General features: G+C 38.8%; 1 protein-coding gene across 3 annotated transcripts; it reads right to left on the bottom strand.

Moving 5' to 3' along the window:
- Positions 1-660: 660 nt before the first annotated feature.
- NEDD1 (NEDD1 gamma-tubulin ring complex targeting factor) lies at positions 661-20,362 on the bottom strand. 3 transcript variants are annotated; one of them, XM_065742677.1, is made up of 15 exons: positions 20,285-20,362; positions 19,708-19,851; positions 18,714-18,808; positions 17,578-17,694; positions 16,587-16,727; positions 11,016-11,245; positions 10,062-10,263; positions 8,931-9,117; positions 6,358-6,489; positions 6,116-6,163; positions 5,439-5,662; positions 4,620-4,776; positions 4,238-4,394; positions 2,496-2,562; positions 661-1,829 (listed from the first exon to the last, which is right to left on the bottom strand). In XM_065742677.1, the coding sequence occupies exons 2-15, from the start codon at positions 19,841-19,843 to the stop codon at positions 1,725-1,727; spliced, it is 1,998 nt and encodes a 665-aa protein (XP_065598749.1). In that variant the 5' UTR covers positions 19,844-19,851; positions 20,285-20,362; the 3' UTR covers positions 661-1,724. The 3 variants fall into 3 exon arrangements, with proteins under 3 accessions (XP_065598749.1, XP_065598746.1, XP_065598747.1); XM_065742674.1 differs by lacking the exon at positions 20,285-20,362 and adding an exon at positions 20,202-20,246; XM_065742675.1 differs by lacking the exon at positions 20,285-20,362 and having other exon boundaries at positions 19,708-19,865.
- Between the last annotated feature and the right edge of the window lie 276 nt (positions 20,363-20,638).

Genomic DNA, 20,638 nt, shown 5'->3' with positions numbered 1-20,638 from the left:
ACCTATAAATTAATATTATTTTTTAAGTTCTCTACATTGCGTTAAATTACAAAAACAAAAGCTCAATCTATTCCACGTCCTTTCACTGTGAAGTTATGGTACAGAAATACATTTAAAAGCTTATGAAAGGTAATAGCAGTAAGACTGCAGACATACAAAGTCCTGTCGGCAATACTGAGGACTACTTGAACACCCTCATTTTGTTACGAGGTTTTATTTGTCACTAACTGACATTAAAAAGTAACTTTTAAAAAGAAGTTAAGACAGTGGAAAGATATAGTTGTTTTTTTACTTAGTTTTAAAACATTTGAAAATAAGTTACATTATATATTATGGCTTTCTCATTTAGTGGAAGAGTGCCACCATGACTTTAAGCACTTGATGTTTCACCTAATTAGCTCACCACATTCGCAGACCTCCCTTGCTTGAGATTTAATGGTTTCACGAAAAGAAACCACAAAATATTAGTGAGAAAATTAAGAAGGCTTCAGACCATTTAAACAGAAAAAAGCACTTACCTAGAAGAGATTTTTCAGAGGAATTTATAATTGAACACTAAAAAATTTAATTCCATTTTTAAATGAAATTAAATTGACATTTTAATTGAATTTAATCTCTTGGCATAAAAAAAAAAAAGGCCAAGATAAATTTCCTATGAACTTTAGCAGTCAGAATTTGATACTGAGCGTCACTTCAGTGCACTTACATACAACTACGATAACATTACTAAATTGGCATAATAATTTCCACTCAATGCCACTTGTTATGTGAATCATACAGTTAAGACACTCGTTAAGTTTGGTTTGCAGCTGACCTCAAAGAAAAAGGCTGCAATAATGCTAAATCACTGTCCAAACCGTAACACAACTGCTCCATATTAAGTATGGGCCTCAATGTATAAGAAAACTGGGAGGGGGAGGTGCTTAAATCACTGAAAGACCGCATTCACACAGTGTTACATTATATGGTTGAATATACATTGCTTTTGAAGTCTCAGGTTGCATTCAAACTGGGCAAACTATGACAATATCCATGTGTGAGTAAAAACAGATTTCTAGACTCGTAGCTGAAGTCATAAAACTGAAAACCTTATTATGCAGTTGAAGTAGTGTTTGTAACAACAAAGTTTGTGGCAGACAAGCACAGATTTCAGAGTTAAAATGTAACAAGTAAGGGGATGGGCCCCGAATTTCAGAATATTTTCAAACTTGGCTTTTACTCAGGTCTGAAGAGGTGGCAGTTGAGTAAGATTAACAAAATACCACAGGCTCTGTGTCACGCAGAAGATGAGCTTTCTCTCTCCTCCTCCAAGAACCTGAAAGGCAAGCTACAGTGATTGTTTCTGACAGCAATAAAATACAGAAACAGATAGAAAAGTTGGTGTATCAAAAAACTCTTATACAAAAATGCATCCGTCCTATTTTGGTTTTGCTTGTAGAAAGGCACTTCACATATCGCTACAACTCTGATTAAGCAGTTATCCTTTCAGCTTCTCTACTCGAACGATGTATTTCAAGACTGTAAACATGCCTAGGCAAACTTTCTTTGTATGGTGTTCATCTGTTACAAATCTTATCATTACATATAGTATCTTATACCATTTAGAAAAGATTCACATTGAAGATAATAGCAGGCTCCATACGTCAGCGATGACGGATGGTCTGTCACAAGCAACACACCACACGTAGCGAGTTCATGATAACCAAGTCAGCAGTGGGAGTCTTTCAGAAGTGAGTCCTCAGTCTTTTGTTTTCCTCTCGTAGTCTCTCAATTTCAGCTACTAAGCTTTCATTTACAGAATATCTTTCAAGTAAGGCATGTATTTCATTCTAGAGAAAAGAAAAAAAGCCTCAGTAAGAAGCTATACAGGATTTTTCTTCCCATCTGCTTTCATAATACTGTTTTTAAACTTCTGGTAAGAAAAGCAAATTTTTTTTTCTTTTTTTCCTTTTTTTTTTTTTTATACATACAGTATTTTGATTATTAATACAGTAGTGAATATTTTATCAAAGTCTACTTTGCATTTCTTTAGGATGAGAATCTACTAATGCAGATTCCATTAAAATGTTCAGTACTGAAACAAGGTCTTTTCGATGCAGATCAAAAGAACAAAGTTTCATAGAAAGAAGAAGTTAAAGGATACAGAACACAGTGCAGTACGCATGTGGAATCTCTAAGTAAAGCACTCTATATAACTCCACTATCTCCTACTTACCCCAGCTCTTGGCCCTTTACGAAGGACAGATAACTTTGATTCCCTTTTGTCATAACACCTGAAATATGCAATTTAGGACACCTACCCAACACATATGTTTACTTATTAAGCACCAAACAGTTTAACAGATCCCATTTCATAATGTTTTCTCCCTTCTTCATATCCCATCTTTACTTTCTTGTTCTTAATAAGCAAAAATTGATTTCCAGTATTGACAGAATAGCCATCATGCCTTGGTATTATGAGAATTGAAAACTGTTAATATGCTCTTTATACACACCAACTGTATATGGAACTGTTTGATCATCTCCACTTGCAAATTCACAATATCTCGATGGCACGCATCTCTGAGGAAAGAATTACAGAAGGAAAATGCTTAATTTTATTTAGGAAGCAGCAATTATCTCCAATCCTGAGTAACCAGAGCTCTACTTCTTTACCTTAGTGACATCATGAAACATCAGCCTAAAAACATTTAAACTGCATAACAGACTCCTCCAGCAAGTTATTTTCTGGAAGATTTTTACTTCATTTAGGACATTTTCCATTAAGAAACAGAAATATAACCATGGCAATATCAAGATGGCTTTTTCACCTGCAAGCTGTTAACTTCTAACCCTCATTTTAACCACACGAAGCAGATTTTCAGTTCCTGGATCACAAGCACCACAGTGAGATATTTATCAGGTACTATAAAGTTGTAGCTTCAGTTCATCTTCCAAAAACAGAGAAGAAATAAAAAGCCAGGCAAGCTCACATGCTCTTCCTGAAGATTGGCAGTGCCAATTCCCAATAATAAGTACTGTGCTATTGGGTGTCACTGGTCTGACAAAGTAAGGTACTTCTTAAGTAGTCACGAATGGATCATTCTCCTTTCCTAAAATATATAGCGTACCCAAAAGGGAATATGATCTTCAATTTCAATTTCCACATTTACTGTGCTGCAGAACTCCTACTAGAAGCAAAACATTTTCCTCATGTATATTAAGCAGAGATGCCAGCTTAGAATCCAGAAATGTTGGTTGTCTCCCAAAAGCACAAAGCTCAAGAGATGAGTGATTTTTTTTATTCAAATACATTGTTAGAATCTTAGACACTGTAAGTACAAATATAAGAATTTATTTTCCAATAGTGAGTTGCTGAAAAACAAACTGTAAGGAAAAAGGAAACACAACCCCCATAGGCTGCATTTTAAACCATGAGGAAGTTTTAAAATCAGATGTGCAATTACAGCCAAAAATCCCCAGCAGAGTTTTACAACATGATAGTCTTATTCAAAGACAGTTAGCAACATTCAAGTTATTCTTCTGTTGGCAGATACAGACATCCATCGCATATGGACCTCCCAGGATTGTTTTGTGTTGCTTCTTGTCATCAAGACAGCAATACTTCCCCTGCCCAGAAACCCTCTCCACTCTCTTTCTGTTTGCTATATGTTTTAGGAAAGGAGAGTGACTCCATGAATTTTACACAGCCCTTCTAACTCAGGGTATTCTATGGATCTATGATTTACAGCACAAAAATCTTTTTATGCAAAGCTTTGACAACAGAAATATATGAAGTGATTTACCTTGCACATGCAAAGCAAACAACAATCAATCAAAGCCAACACAAATCAACTGTCCAACAAATCAACTGTGCTCTTCACAGTATCAACTTTAAGAGAAGAAATTTGTCCTGCTAAGACAACAGGGGAGGGAAAGAAGTCAGCACAGGGCTGCACGAATGCAGCAAGGACCTCATTATGCAGACAAATTTACTGTTTAAGAAGTATTCAAACAGTCACTGTGGAAATTTATTAGCAAAGTCACACACAAAAAAAAAATAAAACAAACCTTCAGAGACATCAATCTAATTAGGCTCTCAAGCTGTTCAAAATAAAGTCTCATACCTAGATTTTCAAGATTAAGGTTATTCATGGTGTCATCTCCTAATGCGAGTAAGAAATACGCTAAAGCAAATGTTAAAATATCTTACTAAGAAAACACGTGAAAACACAGTGCTCTGCATAAATATCTGTACCTGAAGTCATCCAGTGTTTCCTGTATCATATTCTGAATGAAGTTTATTTGGATTGATGTCAGAGGTGCATTTAGTCTGCTACTCCCAATGGTTTCAACTATTTTTTCTGACAGTGAGTTGGCAACTCCTGTAGTGACAGGTGAAGTTCTCTTTGGACCTTTACAATTAACAGGAAATATATAAAAACACAGATTTAGAGCAAGTTTTTTTTTCATGGGCAAATAGAGACATTCTAAGAGTGCTAACTGGATTTACAGAAGAATCCAGACAGTGTTCTGTTTTAACGTTAACTCCATTTTGTCACATGTTTCACATCAGTTCACAACCAACCACAACTACAGCTGAGCTAAAAAACCAAACACAAGAAAACCAATCAACTTACTTGTTGAGGTAGTACCATTTACTGCTAGATCATATGCAGGATGGGCCTGAATATTCTTCACTAATCGCTCATTTGTTTCAAGAGGCTTTACAGCAGTAGATGCTGGTGGAGGACTTAGAGTTCCAGATTCTGCGTTGACTGAGCTCAACTTTGAAAACTGAAAATCAAAATCAAAAACACAATCCTACCTATTATAATCCTCTAATTGCACTTGAAAACTAAGTTTTCAAGAATGCATCACTTTCAAATAATTTTGGTTATATAAAACTACTGTTAAATAAATGCTTTTTTTCTACTTGTAACACATCTTAAACATTGATTGCTTAAATGTCTCAAATTGCCTCAACTGCAAACAAAGAAAAAGGAGGGCAAAAAGACCAGCACTCTTAACTTTCACATCAAATATATTGAGCCAAAGTTCTAAATATCATTCCCAGTAAACTCAGACATCTTAAAATCAAAACAGAAGGAGTCTAAGCAGATGCATGTCAATGGTATCTCATAAAAGAATTTTGGCAGAGAGAATAGGGAGAGAAGCTACTGGATTTGACCTAATAAACAATAAGGAAACATACTGATGCAATGTATCAATGATGCTTTTGCTGTTTTTAGAAAAATCAAAGTTATTCTAAAAGTTAGCCCAGTTTTGTCTCACATAAACTTCTGTAATCTGAGTTTAATAGGAATGTAAGAAAATTCTGCATTGCAGAAGGCCAACAGACTTCAAACTGAACATTTCACAGGTTGTGTCAGTGGGAAAAGAACTGAAAAAGATCAGCTGGGCTGCTTAAGAATTTTTCCTTCAACGAAACAGTATACCTGCTTTAAGGCTTCTTTAGTTTCTTGTTTTCCAAGATCTGTTTTTTTAATGTCAGTCCCTGGATGTTCTTGCTCTTCTTTAATTGGAGATGCCACTAGTGCATGCAGCTGGCTAGACTGTATCGCTTGTGTGCTATTGCCCACTGGGCTTCTTTTTACTGGAAGGGCAGTGCTAAAAGGTGGGAGAAAATCCAAACCTGAAAGGTAGGACTGAAAATCCAGACCTAAAATGAGAAGAGAAGGGAAGGGTGACACACACAAATTTTAAAAGAGAAAAAAAGAAAAAAAAGTCACAATCACACAAAGAAATGATTAAAAAAATAAGCCCACACATCCACAAGAAAGAGCTCACCCAAAACACAACCACCGAAACAACGAATTCCCAAATTCTCCTTATGCTGTCACTGTCCACATGAAAGTAACAAAATAAGAGAAGCCTCCATACACCACTACCAATCTCCTAAAAGGAAGACAAAATCACTTTAAGACTGTATTAGTGATTTCCCATTAACACGTGTTGTGTCTTCACTCCTCAGCAAATTAGACAAGTTCATTTGTTTCACTGCTTGCTTGCATTATTTGGTAGCTCTCTTTGTTATGACAAAGATAGCAGAAAAGAACAAGTGTAGGCTTCCAGCAACCACACAGAAAGAAAAACATACTGAAAATATCTTTACCATCTCCTTTTCCTGTAAGATCTTTGTTTCCTTTAGATGCAATAATATCTAAAAAACAGCAGAACATACAGCTCTTTAATTAAATGAATATTTATGAAGTTTTCATAGAATTGTGTTCAGTTAATAATTAAAGAAAGTAAGAGACCAAATAAGTACACACAAGCCAAAATGTAATGCAATACAGATTAATTTTATTTATTTATTTATTTATTTTGTAAGTAAATTCAGTATTAGCAACTTACCTTCTCTGATGGGAGAAAACCAATCTCCTAAACTACTTCGACCCAAGTCATCAAAATTATTTAAATCTGTATTTTTCCCATTATCTGTTTCTTTAGATGGAATCACATCTAAGCTGGAGCTATGGGGAAGGCCTTGAAAGGACAACAATGCTCAGTTAGTAATTGACAGTGATCACATTCAGATTACCAGCATTTTCGGACTGGCCATTATGGGAAATTCCATGAAGTATCTACCCTAAAGCTTACTAACAGTGGGATGCTGTCTGCTTATTTCTAGTATTAGGAAATAGTGGGGCAAAAGTGGGATTGCAGCTGCACACAAAAGAAATTTTCCCGAGTCCCACCCCAATCCAGGAGAGAAAGTTATTTATGAGACACATAGTAGCATGGAGAGTTGTCTGCAGAACAGAAGCATATCTTAAAACAAAACTGAAAAATAAACAGCATATGGTAATTATTCAAGCTACAGTTTTTAAGTCCGGAGTTCATGGAGAAGTGAATTGAACTGCTAACGTAACCACCCAAATAATTGTCATCATTTCCTACTCTTTTAAACTGGGAGTATAAGCAAGATGCAACTCCACCCTCACTGAACTCTTATCTCTAACAGTGTCCTTATTTTGCTTGAGACCTATGCAAAACACACCAGTCAATACAATAATAAATCTCCTATGAAAAAACTGCCTATAAATACCAAAGCTTTATTTAGTACATACTTTATTAAAATTAAAACAGTTCATAAACCTACAGCCACATCTCAAAACAGGATTACTTGTTCAAGTGATCCAAATGTAACTGTGTGGATGACTACAATTAATCACATTCAAGCATATGCCTAAACTGGGACCTGAGTCACATTTAAGAAAACTCTCTTAAATACAATATAATACATCTTCCACTCTACATGTGACAGTTGTGAGGCATGTATTGGATGGCATTTCTTAGTTAATTAAACACAAGGCACTATGAGTCAAACAGAAGTGCAATATCAACTCGTGTCCCAATGTACAGAAGATTTACGTACATGGAAAAAGATTAATAAAATGGGAAGGTATCTTTTGTGTATGCTTACTAGTTCACTGACATCTAAATGCAGGAATTAGCTAAAGTGGAGGATGGCCATTCAATTGAAGCTCATGGGAAGTCTGCTGAAAGCATATACAAATATCACATCCTGAATTAATTTATACTTTTGGACTCTGTGACACATTGAATACGTTTTGGAATCTGTGACATAAAGCATCAGTCCATTTTTAAGTTGTACAAACAGGTGGTTGTTTTCATTTTGTTTTAATTTACATATGCTATTAGATCACTTCATTGAATACTCCTTATTTCTACAGAGCTAAATTCTATCTTCTTGGCTTAGGTTTTCCACAGAAAAAAAAAAGTGCTGTTTGTGGTCTCATCCAATCCCATTTTGAAGTCTGAAGACCATATCTCCCTAAGCATACTTCCTTTGCTTTCTAAGCTGAATATTTCATTTCAGAAAACGTCTTATTTGACAAACCTTTATTTTCTTAAAACATTAACTTGTTATGAATGTTCCTAATTAAGGGGTAACGGCCATCACACTTTCAACATGTAATGACAATAAGAGATAATAAGACATGATTTTTTTTACATTAAATAAAATTTTCCACCCTGTACAGTAATGTTGATTAGCAACTCTTCTTGAGTACCTAGGAATCATTCTACTTTACCTCATAATTCATTGTGTGCCCAAGGGAGGTCATTAATACACGTCCCTGTGGTCTGCAGTGGCTTATTGCCTAATTAGTGTTGCTAAATGTATTTCTTCTTATTTAAAAAGTGTGGAAAAAGTGTTGTTGCTTTAAAACAGCTTTGAGGAGTCTCCAAGAATCAAACTGTTACTGATGTGACCATATTTTAAGAACTCCTGAATTAACTGAAATTAAGAGCACATTTCACACATTGGCAGAATTTTAGAGTAACACTTAGAATTCTTACCAAAAATACCTGTTAATTTCTGAAGCAAAAATAGCAAGTACAGTTACACAACTAATCGTACTTGCAACTATATTTAACATTTTCCCATTGTGTGTGACTTAGGAATAATACAGCACAGTTCTCACTCGGGTTTTTGTTTTGTGGGTTTGTTTTGCTTTTCCTGCACATACATTTAGTATAGTTCTTCGATGAGGTCTGTTCCCCCAGTTTATTAATAGAATTGCAAATCATTAGCTTTGCATTCCATACAGACTTTGTGACACAAGACACATTATGAACATAAGGATAATTTGCAAGAAAGCAAAACACAAGAGTCCCACCACAGAACCTTCTCCTTTAATATTTACATACATACAACTAGTCTAAAATTCTGGACTTGAAGCAAGAGTTTCTAAAGCAGGACCTGATTCATCTCCCAGAGTCTCAAACCTGCCCAATGTAGTAGGGGAAGCTGAAGAATGTACAGATGTGCATATATATACATCTCTGAAATAAATGCCCCTCCCTCCATGTAATTTTTCTATCGTAATGGACAAAGCATGAAATATTCCTCCCCTTTTCCATGTTACAGCAAATACATAAGAGTAGGAAGAAGACACTACCTGTTTTATTCTGAAGAACCTCTCCCCCTTTACTCTCATTTGTCAGCGTCACATGGGAGGAAATAGCTGCTGATGCCTGAGAAGCTAGATTTTTGATGCCAGTATTTGGAATTCCTGCAAGATTACTACCACCTTTGACTTCTGTTCTTTTGGATACAGGTTTACTTGAAGAACCTTTAAGGTTAGCCTGAGGAAAAAAAAGAACAAAGAGAAGCTATTACCTGTTCAATTAGAAGTAAAAATAGAATATTGGCTTATTTCTGTTTCAAAAACTAAAATCAGTTCAATATGCAAAATTTACCTAGGGGATATGCCTTTACAAATAAAAATATACATATATCTTAATGTAATTTCAAAGAATACGGGAAACTTCTGCATTATTATATGAATGCTGTATGGATCAGCAAGAGAATGGAAGTGAAGGTAACAATGAACTGGTACTAGCCAATTTTGATCCTAGGCTTAGACATAGGAGAAACAAGAAATTACATTATTAGCAAGTAGAAATTGCAATGGGATAGTCGAACACCAGCAACTAGGAAGCTGGAAGAAGAAGAAAGTCTCAGAGCAGTTAAAAAAAAAAATACACTTCAAACATTCTCCCCCACCTCCAGTGGGTTGGCATTTGTGTTTTTTGGATCAAGTAGAGCCTCCTTGGGTCTTGGAAGGACCTCTTAAGCCTTCTATGCTATTTAATCAAATTCTCCACAGGCAAAATACTTCAAGCTGGGCTGCTGTGTGTCTTCCCCTGAAGTAAAAGGGGTTAGTACAGATCTTTGTGCTACTGTCTGCAAATCCATTTAAGATGCCACAGACTGATCTGCAATGGCAACATATTCACACTGGGAAGTGTAAGATTAAAGTTTCGCTCATTTCTACACTGAAAATTAGGAGAAAAAAAAAACGTCACTAACATTTCCTTGCTCACACGAGACTGAGCCATTTATAAAGTTCTCATTTCCACGTTTTATGAATCACCTTTGCTGGTATTTATAATGCTCAGAAATTCATTACTAACATTTCTCAGATCTAAAGTTTACATTTTGCTTTTATTAATCTACACGTTGAATAATAAAAAGGAAAATTTTTGGTTTGGGTTCTTGTTTTTTTGTTGTTGTTGTTGCTTTTTACCTTGGAAAAACTGCTACTGAACTGAAGACGTATGCATGCCACACAGCCTTTGTGAGCAACAACTGTTTTCACTGGTGATGTCAGTTTCCTCAAGTCATACTGGCAGATTTTTCCCCGGGAGCTTCCTATAGTCAAAGTAGTACCATCAGGCATGAAGTTCACTGTTGTCAGAGGATATTCTGCTACTATTGTTGTCAGTAATCTTCAAACAGAAGAGAGAACAGAAAAAGCTTTCAGACTTCTACATCACAACGTTGATGTTTATGATTAGATTTTTCAAGAGTGCCCATTAAAAAATAGCTTTAAGAATTCAACAGGGTCAGTGGTTCCACTTCTCCAGTGCCAAGTAAATTCAGTTAAATGCTTTAGGGAACAGTCATTTAGACACTAAGTGTTGAAGCTTAATCAATGACAAACTGCACGTGCTCCAAAAGATTTCATTTTCGTAGCAAGAGTTTTGACACAAAGGTTTACTGCAATCATCACTTCCAGCAGCAACAACACTGCATATATCCATTTGTTACCCCATCCTCTTACTTCACAGTCCCATCACCTTCTTTTTCGTCCAATACCCTGTCCACATTTAAGGCTCAGCACCTCAGTGCACCTTACAACAGGTATGTCTTGTATTGCAAACAAAAACAGGCAAGCTAAGCCCAGGTGGCTGCAGGTCCTCACAGGCTGTACTGGCCACCACAGAATCCAACTGCTCTCCATCAATAAGAAAAGCCCACACTTAAGCACTTGCAAGTGGTCACTCATGCAGCACTTCAATTAGTTCCCATTTTAATTGAAAGAAAAGGCAGGAACAGGCTCTCCAACAGTAATATGTCAACCACTTCAACCACTCTGGACGCAGCCTGAATTAAATATTTAATGTCATAGCTGCACGTGCTTTTTCAGCTCACAAAACGTTCACGTCCAACAAAAATCAAAGGTCTTTAACGTACTCACTTTTTACTTGAAGTATCATAGAGATTAATTCTTTTATCCAAACCTACAGTTACAAGGAGCAACTCATTTACTGGAGAAAAGCAGATTTCTGAAGCTGGTGCTTTATGAGTGTTTTCAAAATTACGATACGGGTTCTGAGTATTTACATCCCACAGAGTTACATTTCCACTGTCAGAAACACTGCCCAGCAAGGATTTCTTAAAGGATGAGTATTTCAAATGTCGAATAGGCTGTAAAGCAAACACAATTATTAATACCACCATTAGACATCACTAAATTACTTTAAGCACACATATTAGAAATACAGACGTTAAGCTAGATTACTCTACAAAGGCTGGCCTCTCTATACACACAAATGGAAAGTTCACTTTGCATTATGATTCCATTTTTACTGTCTGGGGGCCGTGTGCCCTGATCAGCAAAATAATGGACCAGAAAATAAGCAAAACTGGAAAAGTGTCCTGACTTTGAGTACATAAGAGGTCAACATATACATCATCCCCCCCCCAAAAAAAGAACAAAGTTAAGTTTAATTCCCCCCTCCACTGATTATGCAAACATGAAGGTCCTGCACAAGAGACTTCACCCTATGAGCTAGCACCTTGAAACAGCATAGTATGTCTGGCTTGATCACATGCAGCCTTGCTACCACCAGACAATGTAATACAAGAACTTACCTGTATTTCAGAAGCAGTTCTATTTTTCCTATCATAACCACCACTGAACACACTGAACAACATACTGAACGTTTCCTAATGATACCTAAATCAAAACAATTCCTTCAATATTACCTGTTTTCTTTCATAGAGTCAATTTCTTACCCATCCCTATTCTTCTTCTAACCTCCATCTTCTCAAATATCTTCACAAAAGGCACAAATTCAAGTGCTTCACTCAAGTCCAGACAGATGAGAGCCATCAGCTTGTCTGACAGCGCTCTCACAAAAAGAGCTATCCTACTTTCTAGCACAATCCTCATCACATTGCACTGTACTAGACATTGACTTAATTTTCTCTTCATTTTACCAGAGATATTTATTGGATTGAATGCCTCCAACATAATTCCTAGCACTTGTATTGCATGTCTCACCGGAAGCCTAGGAGCTGAACAGAGAAGTGCTGCCCTCAGCTGTGTGTTCAAGTAGGACACACACAATTAAAATATAACATGAACCACTACCAGGCATGATGGAGACATTTTTAATCAGCATATTTCAATTTATCTCCATAGAGTAAGTGAATTACATGATCTACATGAGAAACATCTCCATCTCTCACTTAAAAATCCCTTCCTGACTGCCCTAGCATCTGTTCATGTTGCATGTTCACCTTCTTCCATCCTCCAGCCCACCAGTTTTACTCTCTCAGCTCTCCTCAAATCTTGTTCTCCTTGTTACCCTTTCAAGCCTCCTATTTTCTTTTCTCATTTTCCTTCTCCTCAGGCCCAGTTTTTATGTCTTTCATATGACATACCCTTCCCGCATTACCTCTACTCCACGCTTCTCATTAAAGTCCTACTTCCTCAGAGCAGTTTCAGTTCAACTTTTGTTGACAGCAGACATGTGAGGTGGGAGGAAAGCTCCCATTCACTCCTCACTGTCACAGATCACGTCAGCCTCTCTGCAGTTAATGCAACTGCTAAATCACACTCAAGGAAACGGGAGGCTTAAATCTGCGGCTGAAACTCAAACACACTTAAGTATATCACTGAATAGAAGTGGGTGTCTGTTTTCTAAGCTAGCAGGAAAAATCATTTCAAGATTATTTAGAAAGCTGCAATTATTTGTTAAGAGCCACTTTCGGTGCGAAACCTGCCAAGGCTACAAGGAAAGGAGCAGATACGAGGAAAGCTTCATCGCACCTCAAGTACAGCTCCCGGGGATTCCCGGGAATTCCCGGGAATTCTGCACGCACAGAACTTCCAGAAACGATTTTAGCATAAGGTGTTGAACTGGCAAAGACAAAACAAAGCCTTCTTCACAACACTCCATCAGCCACTGCACCACAAACCACGCGCATCTGTTTGCCTTAGCTGTGACTGAAAAAGGTTTTCTGTAGGAAATGAAAGTGCCTTTTACCTTCACACTTCACAGTAAAACAGCCAGACTAGGAAAAGCACGCTTCACAAAATGGTTGGCCCATCACTGAGGATTGCCTGCACTCAGGGTTTTCCACTGCTGGAAAACAAATGACATGCTCAAATCCAAACACAAAGCTGTCCAGTGTTATCGACTATCTCATTTAAAGATAAAGAACCTACACTACCTCCTTTCACCTTAGTGAGCCTTACAGGCGAGAAGGAGGCTGTAAAGCCAATTGATAGTTTAAAAAGCTAAGGCTATTTCATTATACGAGGTGACCAAAACTCATCACATCTCTTTACAAATCAGCCAGCTGTTCAAACAGCTCAACTAAATCCTGTTGCTAGGAGAACAGCACAAGGCACAGAAGACTTGAGCAATCATTACGCTTCAAAACAAACTTTAATTCAACCTCACAACAGCGAGCAGATAAGAATCTGGTAGTCTTAATGAATACCAACAGCAAAGACAAATTATGGGATCTGCAAACAACTCAGTGTAAGGACTGAACTCAAAGAAAGCACAAAGATGTTTCTAAATCAAAATCAATTAATAGAATATAGGCCAATACTCATTTGAAAAGAGTATTGTTTAAAGTCACAGAAAGCACTGCAACCTTGGGCTATTCTACTACTTGTAGGGTCTATACAATTACAGAAATTAACTGGCAAGGCAACTACATTCCATCACTCGGAATCAAACAGAGACAAGCACAATTTTATAAGGTTAGTCTGACCTCACATTCCCCAATTGTAAAAAAGTTACTAAGGAGTGGTGACCCTGACTAAGCCAGGCAGCTTGGCCAAGATCAAGCTGAACAATACACCGTGTATCTATTCAAGCTCACTCTCAGAAAACTGTGCCCCGAAACTATAAATCAAGTAGAGGCTTTTTAAATGTCTTTAACAGAACTACCCAAGGCTTCACATATTTGTTTCCCTGCACAATTAATCCTGCAATCCCCTGCAAGTATCAATTAAACTCCCCAACCAAACTAAAACTTTTTGGCACAAAAGAACGGAGATCGTTATTAGCACACAAGATAAGCTGATAAACCAAGACACCCAAGTAGTCATCACATTACAAAATTACAACTCAATTCCATTTTAAATTAAGACTGCAATCAAATAACTGTCCCGGTTTAAAACATGTTAGAGGCCCTTTAGAAAGCGAACAGTAGCTCTGTGCTCGCAATTACTTTGATTTAACACTTCAGAGATCTTTAGCCATCTTAAAAGGTCACTCAGCTTTGCAGTAGGACTCTTGATTTCATCTGCCAAAATAGCTATTCACTGCATCACTTACTCCTAATCACTTCTTGGTGGAAAGAGTAGAATCTATCAAACAGGTTGATGCAAATCATCCTCACCAGAACTTCTTTAATTTTCCAAGTAACTAGCAGAACAATCCCCACTCCAGATATTCATCTCAGCTTTTCAATCCACCCATGGATATTCCTGCAGTCCCCGTCTCACATCCGTGTTTTTCACAGCAACAATCAAATCAGAAAAATGAAGTGACTAGACAGATGGATTTTTAAGATCAAGCCAAGCATGAAGTACAATTTTGCTTCAATATAAGAATAAGACTACGGTGATGGATCAAAGATGCTGCAGCACCTGAAAGTAGGGTTTGAATTTAATGGAGATTTTTCAGCAGGAATACGCCACAATCTGTGATGCTGTAAAGCCATAAGGCATTCCTCATCAAGTTATATTGTTCAGGCTAGATAAGAGAAAAATTTTACTTCCTACTCCATCTGCAATCTCAGACTAAAAATTGCTGTTGCAGTAATAGAAATCTATGGCACAATCACAGTATTCCCCACTACAGAGGTGCCCACCCAAGGCAGTTCCTAGCTCTATGAAAGTGACTCAATAAAAAAAGAAAAATAATGTCCAGAGCACAAGATTTTCACCGTTCCTGAGCTAAATGTCACTGACAGAACTCATTTTGGAACACCCAGTGGGACAACAGTTCCTTCACTACTGCAGAAGCCTTGATACCAAGCCTTGACACCCTAATGATACTCACTAATTCCGCAATATTTTTTGAGTCTGCAAAAAGGAACTGCAGTAGAAACCCTGCTGAGGCCCTTCAATAGTACATCTGCTTTGTATTTGTCTTTCATAGTTTTCCTTCAAACTAGTCATTCAAAAAAGCACACTTAAGTACCTAGAGTAGGTAGTACAAAATCCCATTGCTCTTACTCTGTGAGCAGCTGTGCAATATTAATCTCCAGACTAAATAAACATATTATTTTCAAACATTGGCTTACATTGTCCTCTACTGTACAGATGATTCTGTTCAGATGCAAATCTAATCAATTTGGATAAATTACAAACTAGGCTACCTAGCCTGATCACAGCGACAACACATCGAATAGAATACTGAAATCCTGCTTTGGTATGTAACACTGACTATTTTTTGTTCAGTCTTAAGATGCACAGAAGTTCATTCTCGAGGCAGCAGAGCCTATAAAATAAAATTTGCTGAAAATGGTATAAAAGTAAAGGTACCTCCTGTGTGGAAAAATACAGATCGTGGCCTGAACGGGTGACTGGCCCATGAGAAAGGGCTCATGTTAGCTTCAGAATGCAAGTAAACTGCCTCCAGCTTGTGCACATGGCTAGAAGAAACTTGTTTGTGAAGAACTGCTCTGCAGCTGTAAACAAGCCTCCCAGCTCTCTATGAATGACCTTGCTTATTCTGATACATGATGCTTTATTGTCTCCTGCTGCTATAATATCGCCACAGCACTGAGGGGCTGTGCACACCTCTTGCTGGCCTGCTGTCCCTGCTGTCTGCAGGGGGAGATTTGGTGGAGACACCACCAGCCAGCTGCCCTCAGACATATGAGCACCCTTCCATGAAACTGCTGGCTGCTCACTTGACTCCATGTACTGCCTTTGGGATCTATAAGCCTCAGGCACTGGAGCTTCTGCATTATGATGGCGTAGTGGGCAGTCCCAAGGAAAATAACATGGGCAAGGGGGAGGGAATTCCTCTGCTAGAGGGAATCCCAGGTCTGCAGGGCATAATCCCAGGGTTTAAACAGAATTCTATATCATATGCAGCCATCCAACTAAGTAATAGAGAATCTGAGACCATTGCAAGAGGACAACGATGCCCCAACATCACTAAGGGAAATTGCTGCAGTTCTAGAAACCAATAAGGTATCGGCAGTTGAGAAAGGAGAACACTGAACCAGACCTGACTCAGGAAGGGCAGACCTGTGCTAAGGAAAACTGGCAATCTGGCATTACACCTCTTAAGTTTGCACTTCCATGATACCAATAACTTAAGTCTGGAATACACAGAGATCTGCTTTTTTTCCTTCCCACGAAGGTACTCTTAAAAGAAAAAAAGAAACACCACCATTCTGGCAACTCTTTCAAAAGTAGATCAGTTCTTGATACATGCTTCAAATTTTGAAACATTACATGCAAATTAAAGCTTCACACACAACAGTAAGTGAATACAGAACCTACCTGACTGCTGTTATAACCAAAGGGAGTACTGGACAAATTGGTGGTAACACTGTGTAAGATTATTTCACCACTCAAAGATCCAGAAGCAATGTAGCAATCATTCCAATTATATGCAACACATGTAACTTCATCTTTATGATCCTGTGGGAGAGGGAAGGAGGAAAAGGGGTAAGACATTCAGAACAAGGCATAGTTTTTGTTTTTAAATCACAGCTGTGCTATAGCATTGTTAATAACAGTCCTAAATGAAGGCAAACCTTCTACTGAAGGGATCATGGAAATATATGCGTAATTGAATATATTTTTTTACATCATAGAAGTATTTGGAGAATTCATATTGGTTAAAAAGAGACAACCAGCCCTCAGTTTAGTATATGCACTTTCACATAACGTGCCATGCTTGACATCAGCTCTACTACAGAATCCTACAAATAGTGACAGGACAACAGTTTTAAACTAAAAGAGGGGAGATTCAGGTTACGTGTTAGGGTGGAAATTCTCAGCTGCCCAGAGAGCTGTCCGTGCCCATTCCAGGAGTCATCAAGGCCAGGTTGGATCAGGCACTGCAAACAGCCTGAGCTGGTGGGGTTGGAGATGAGCTTTAAAATCCCTTCCAACTTAAGCCATCATGTGATTCTATGAAATGGAGAAGCATCTTTTTGGTTTGAAGTATCAGAATCAGTGATTATCCAAAATACTTCCTTTGGAAAAGCACCAGAGACCATCAGTTGAAGTTCTCAAAATAAGACTATTCCGAAAAATATTTAAATATAATATAGACTCATACCTTGAAGTCATCAAGTTAAGCACGATTATTAAGTTTGCAATTTACCACATGTAAAGAACAGAAAGTTAAATGAGACACAAAGACATCATAGCTCCTACCTATGAACTTGATCCTACAGATACGTGACAGAGAAATTATATTACTGCAAGAGGCAACAAATTCTGGACATCCTGTAAACTCCAGTAACTCCACAGACAAGCTTACCTTAAGGCTACGGTGAACCCTTCTGGATTTAAGATCCCAAATATTAACAGTGCTATCAAGGCCCCCACTGGCAACATACAAAGAACTGGAACTTAAGCTCATACACGTCTGTTTCGCCTGACAGGGAAGGAGGAAAAATTGTATGTTAATTAAGAGACTCATTCAAATCTGCTTATAAGCACAATGATGGTGTCTTCATCTTCATGAATCCACACAGCCCCACTGACTGATGGGACTTCTGGTACACCACAGTCATTGTCAAACACAAAACGTTCCAAATCCATCCCAGTTTGGACATATGTTTAATATACACTGATGTTTAAATATGCTAATTAATCAACTCTCCAACACTACGTTCTCCTATTCCCATTTTAAATTATTTGAGAATCTTTTCCTTCAAAATGCATTTTCCCTTTCAATTAGAGCTCTCTGAAGTACAATCATAGACTTCCATTCTGGTACAGACTCCTTAAAAGAAATTGCTAAGTCTAGGGAAAAAAAAAAAAACACCTTAGAATATTAAGAAGTTGTCTAAGTCACGTACTTCACATTCCCGAAACATGACAAAGAATATTAAAGCAGCAAACCTCCTAAGTCCACAAAGTGCTTCTTTTTAACATAATCAGCTTTTGAAAAAAAAATGTCAATCTCAGCGCTGGACCTACAGCAAGGACAAATTATTCAGTTCTATCATGCTGAAAATTCACTTTTAAGTTCCTGAGATTTGCAGTAAAGAAACACACACATGCACATCCATCTAATTATTGACATGGTTAAACTGAAAACGATCACATTGGGTTCGCATCAGATTTGGTGGAATCTCTGTGACAAACTCTCCACCTCTGTAAGGATTTGCACTGCACAACTGTCAGAACTTCCAGCGTAAATGAGCATTCCAGTAGCTACCTGAGGAGAACCATTAGAAGGGCTTAGAATGCAAACAAGTCATTGCAGTGATTGCTGACAAAACCAAGTCTGGCTTTCTGAAGAGTTACAGTGCCAAAGGTTCACCCTACAAATGCTTCAGAACTTTTAATTCTACTGAAATTAAACAGATAATCAGTGTGCAGAAGAGATGAGATGCAAACAATATGCAAGGTGGGTTGGGCACACACACACACACGCGTCATACTTACTCCTTCAGCTATTTCAAAAAGTGGAACAGGTTTACTTTTGCAGCTTGACACAATGATTTTATCCCCAGCAGCTGATGCACTGACCAGGAAGCTATCTTGGGGACAAGTCATGGACAATAACCATATCATACTTTCAATTAGTACAAGCAACAGCGAGTCTTCCTTACTGAGCAGGTGACAGATGGGCTAAACAATCTGAAGTACTTCACCTCAAAGGGGCACAGAAATAGAAACATAAGGCTATTTAATGGGCTTTTGCTAAGCTCTCACAGTGTCTGCAGCCCTTGCTTCCCAGTACAAAGCAATGCAGTTTCTTCCGGAGGAGAAATATCTGGCAGATACTGTTTAACAGCTCCTTCCTGCTAAGGCAGCTTCCCCAGCCTATGTTCCTTTTTAACTCCACCACCCCAAGTACAAGTTCCTTCATCACTGGAGTTCAGAGGGATGCCTGCCACTGCTAGCAGAACAAACTGAAAGAGCAAAAGAACTGAATGAGAAGTCCTACTCATGATAAATGTTAATTAAACCAGTTAGTCATACTGTTCCTGGAATACAATGAATACGTTTGCTAGTTTGTCTCTCTCTGTATGGAGGGGGGGGGGGGGCGTACAAAAAGAAAGAAAATACCTTTTATTGCACTAAGTAGGACAAAGTTCTAAGAAAAGCCTTTAGTATACAAATGCAGAGCAAGGAAACTGGCTCTGCACCCTACTCCAAACTATTTGGGTAATCGCACAGATCTGCATGCCCGGTGTCTTCAGGCTAAATGTGTGTTGAACTCCTAAAGGAGGACACACTTCTCCAGAAGCCTTTAATAGCATGAGTTTATTTTGTAAATCATTTTAGCACAGAGATGAATAGCATAAAAAAGCTTTTTTTTCATGCAGTTTGGTCCAACATCAGGCCTGTCATTCACAGACACTGTATGACAAAAGAAATGCAGTGCCATTTTGCAGAACACCCACAGAACTGCAGCTGAAACTGTAAAGGATACTATTGCTGGCCCAGCACAGGGAGCTGACGGGGTGCAGAGAGGTATGTGGGTTGAACTGCTCAATCACAGTTAGAGATGAAGAATCCCATATCTTAATGTCATCTCCTGAGGAAGCAAAACGCACGCTTTCTTGCATGGCTGCACCTAATTGGCAAAATAACAATAATTAATATGATACAAGAGGTCATTTTCCAAGTCGAGACCAACCCCACCTATGCCATTCAATGCCGCTTCCCTGAGAACAAGGTAATTTACGCGCAGTGTGGCACTACGAGCTTCTTTTCAAGACAGTTTATGATTGAAAAAAAGAGAGAAACCCGAGTGCAGCTGAGCTGGGCTGCCGCTGGGAGCCACAGCCCGGCCCGCCTGCCCCAGCCCTGAAAAGTTTACTCCTGCTTCTTTGCCAGCCGGGACTTCAAGCATCAACAGCAGCAGGCACGCACCCTAAAAGGCCGGGAGCTCTCCCTGGACAATCCCACACGGCTTCAGCTCACCGCTCCTCCGTCACTCAGAAGAAGCTGACCGGTTACCCCCAGGCCCACAGCCCTACAGGACCCGCTCGGGCCCCACTGCCCACCTGCTCCGCCCGGCCCGGCCCGCCAGAGCCTCCTCAGGGCCCGGCCTGGCACCAGGCGCCGGCCGCACCGATTGGCTCAGGAGCCTCCGCTCGCGGTTCTCTCCGCGGTTCGTTACTCGCTGCCGACCAATCAGCACCGCCCGACAGCGCGGGCCGACTTTCCGCCCCGCGCCCAACTTAACAGCCCGTCCCAACAGCCCCCGCGCGCCCCCGCCTCCCGCCGCTACGGTGGCCCGGAAGGGGCGAAGAGCAGACGGGAGCGCGCCCGCTTGTCCGTTGACTGTGGTTTTGGTTCGCTACGTTCGTTTCACTCGCAGAATGTGCAAATGAACTCAGAATTGGGAAAGTCATATC

This window comes from Cyrtonyx montezumae, unplaced genomic scaffold (genome assembly GCF_038088225.1).
Source record: "Cyrtonyx montezumae isolate F1298 unplaced genomic scaffold, pur_monq_1.0 scaffold_3, whole genome shotgun sequence".
NCBI classification, from domain to species: Eukaryota; Metazoa; Chordata; class Aves; order Galliformes; family Odontophoridae; genus Cyrtonyx; species Cyrtonyx montezumae.
This window is presented reverse-complemented; position numbering and strand designations above follow the sequence as displayed.

Coding starts and splice junctions, on each gene's coding strand:
- NEDD1 (XM_065742677.1), bottom strand. CDS start 19,843: ATGCAAGAAAGCGTGCGTTTTGCTTCCTCAGGAGATGACATTAAGATA. Junction 6,490..8,930: donor GGTTCTTCAGAATAAAACAG/GTAGTGTCTTCT, acceptor TGTCCTTTCAAG/GCCTTCCCCATAGCTCCAGC. Junction 1,830..2,495: donor AACAGTTCCATATACAGTTG/GTGTGTATAAAG, acceptor TCTTTTCTCTAG/AATGAAATACATGCCTTACT.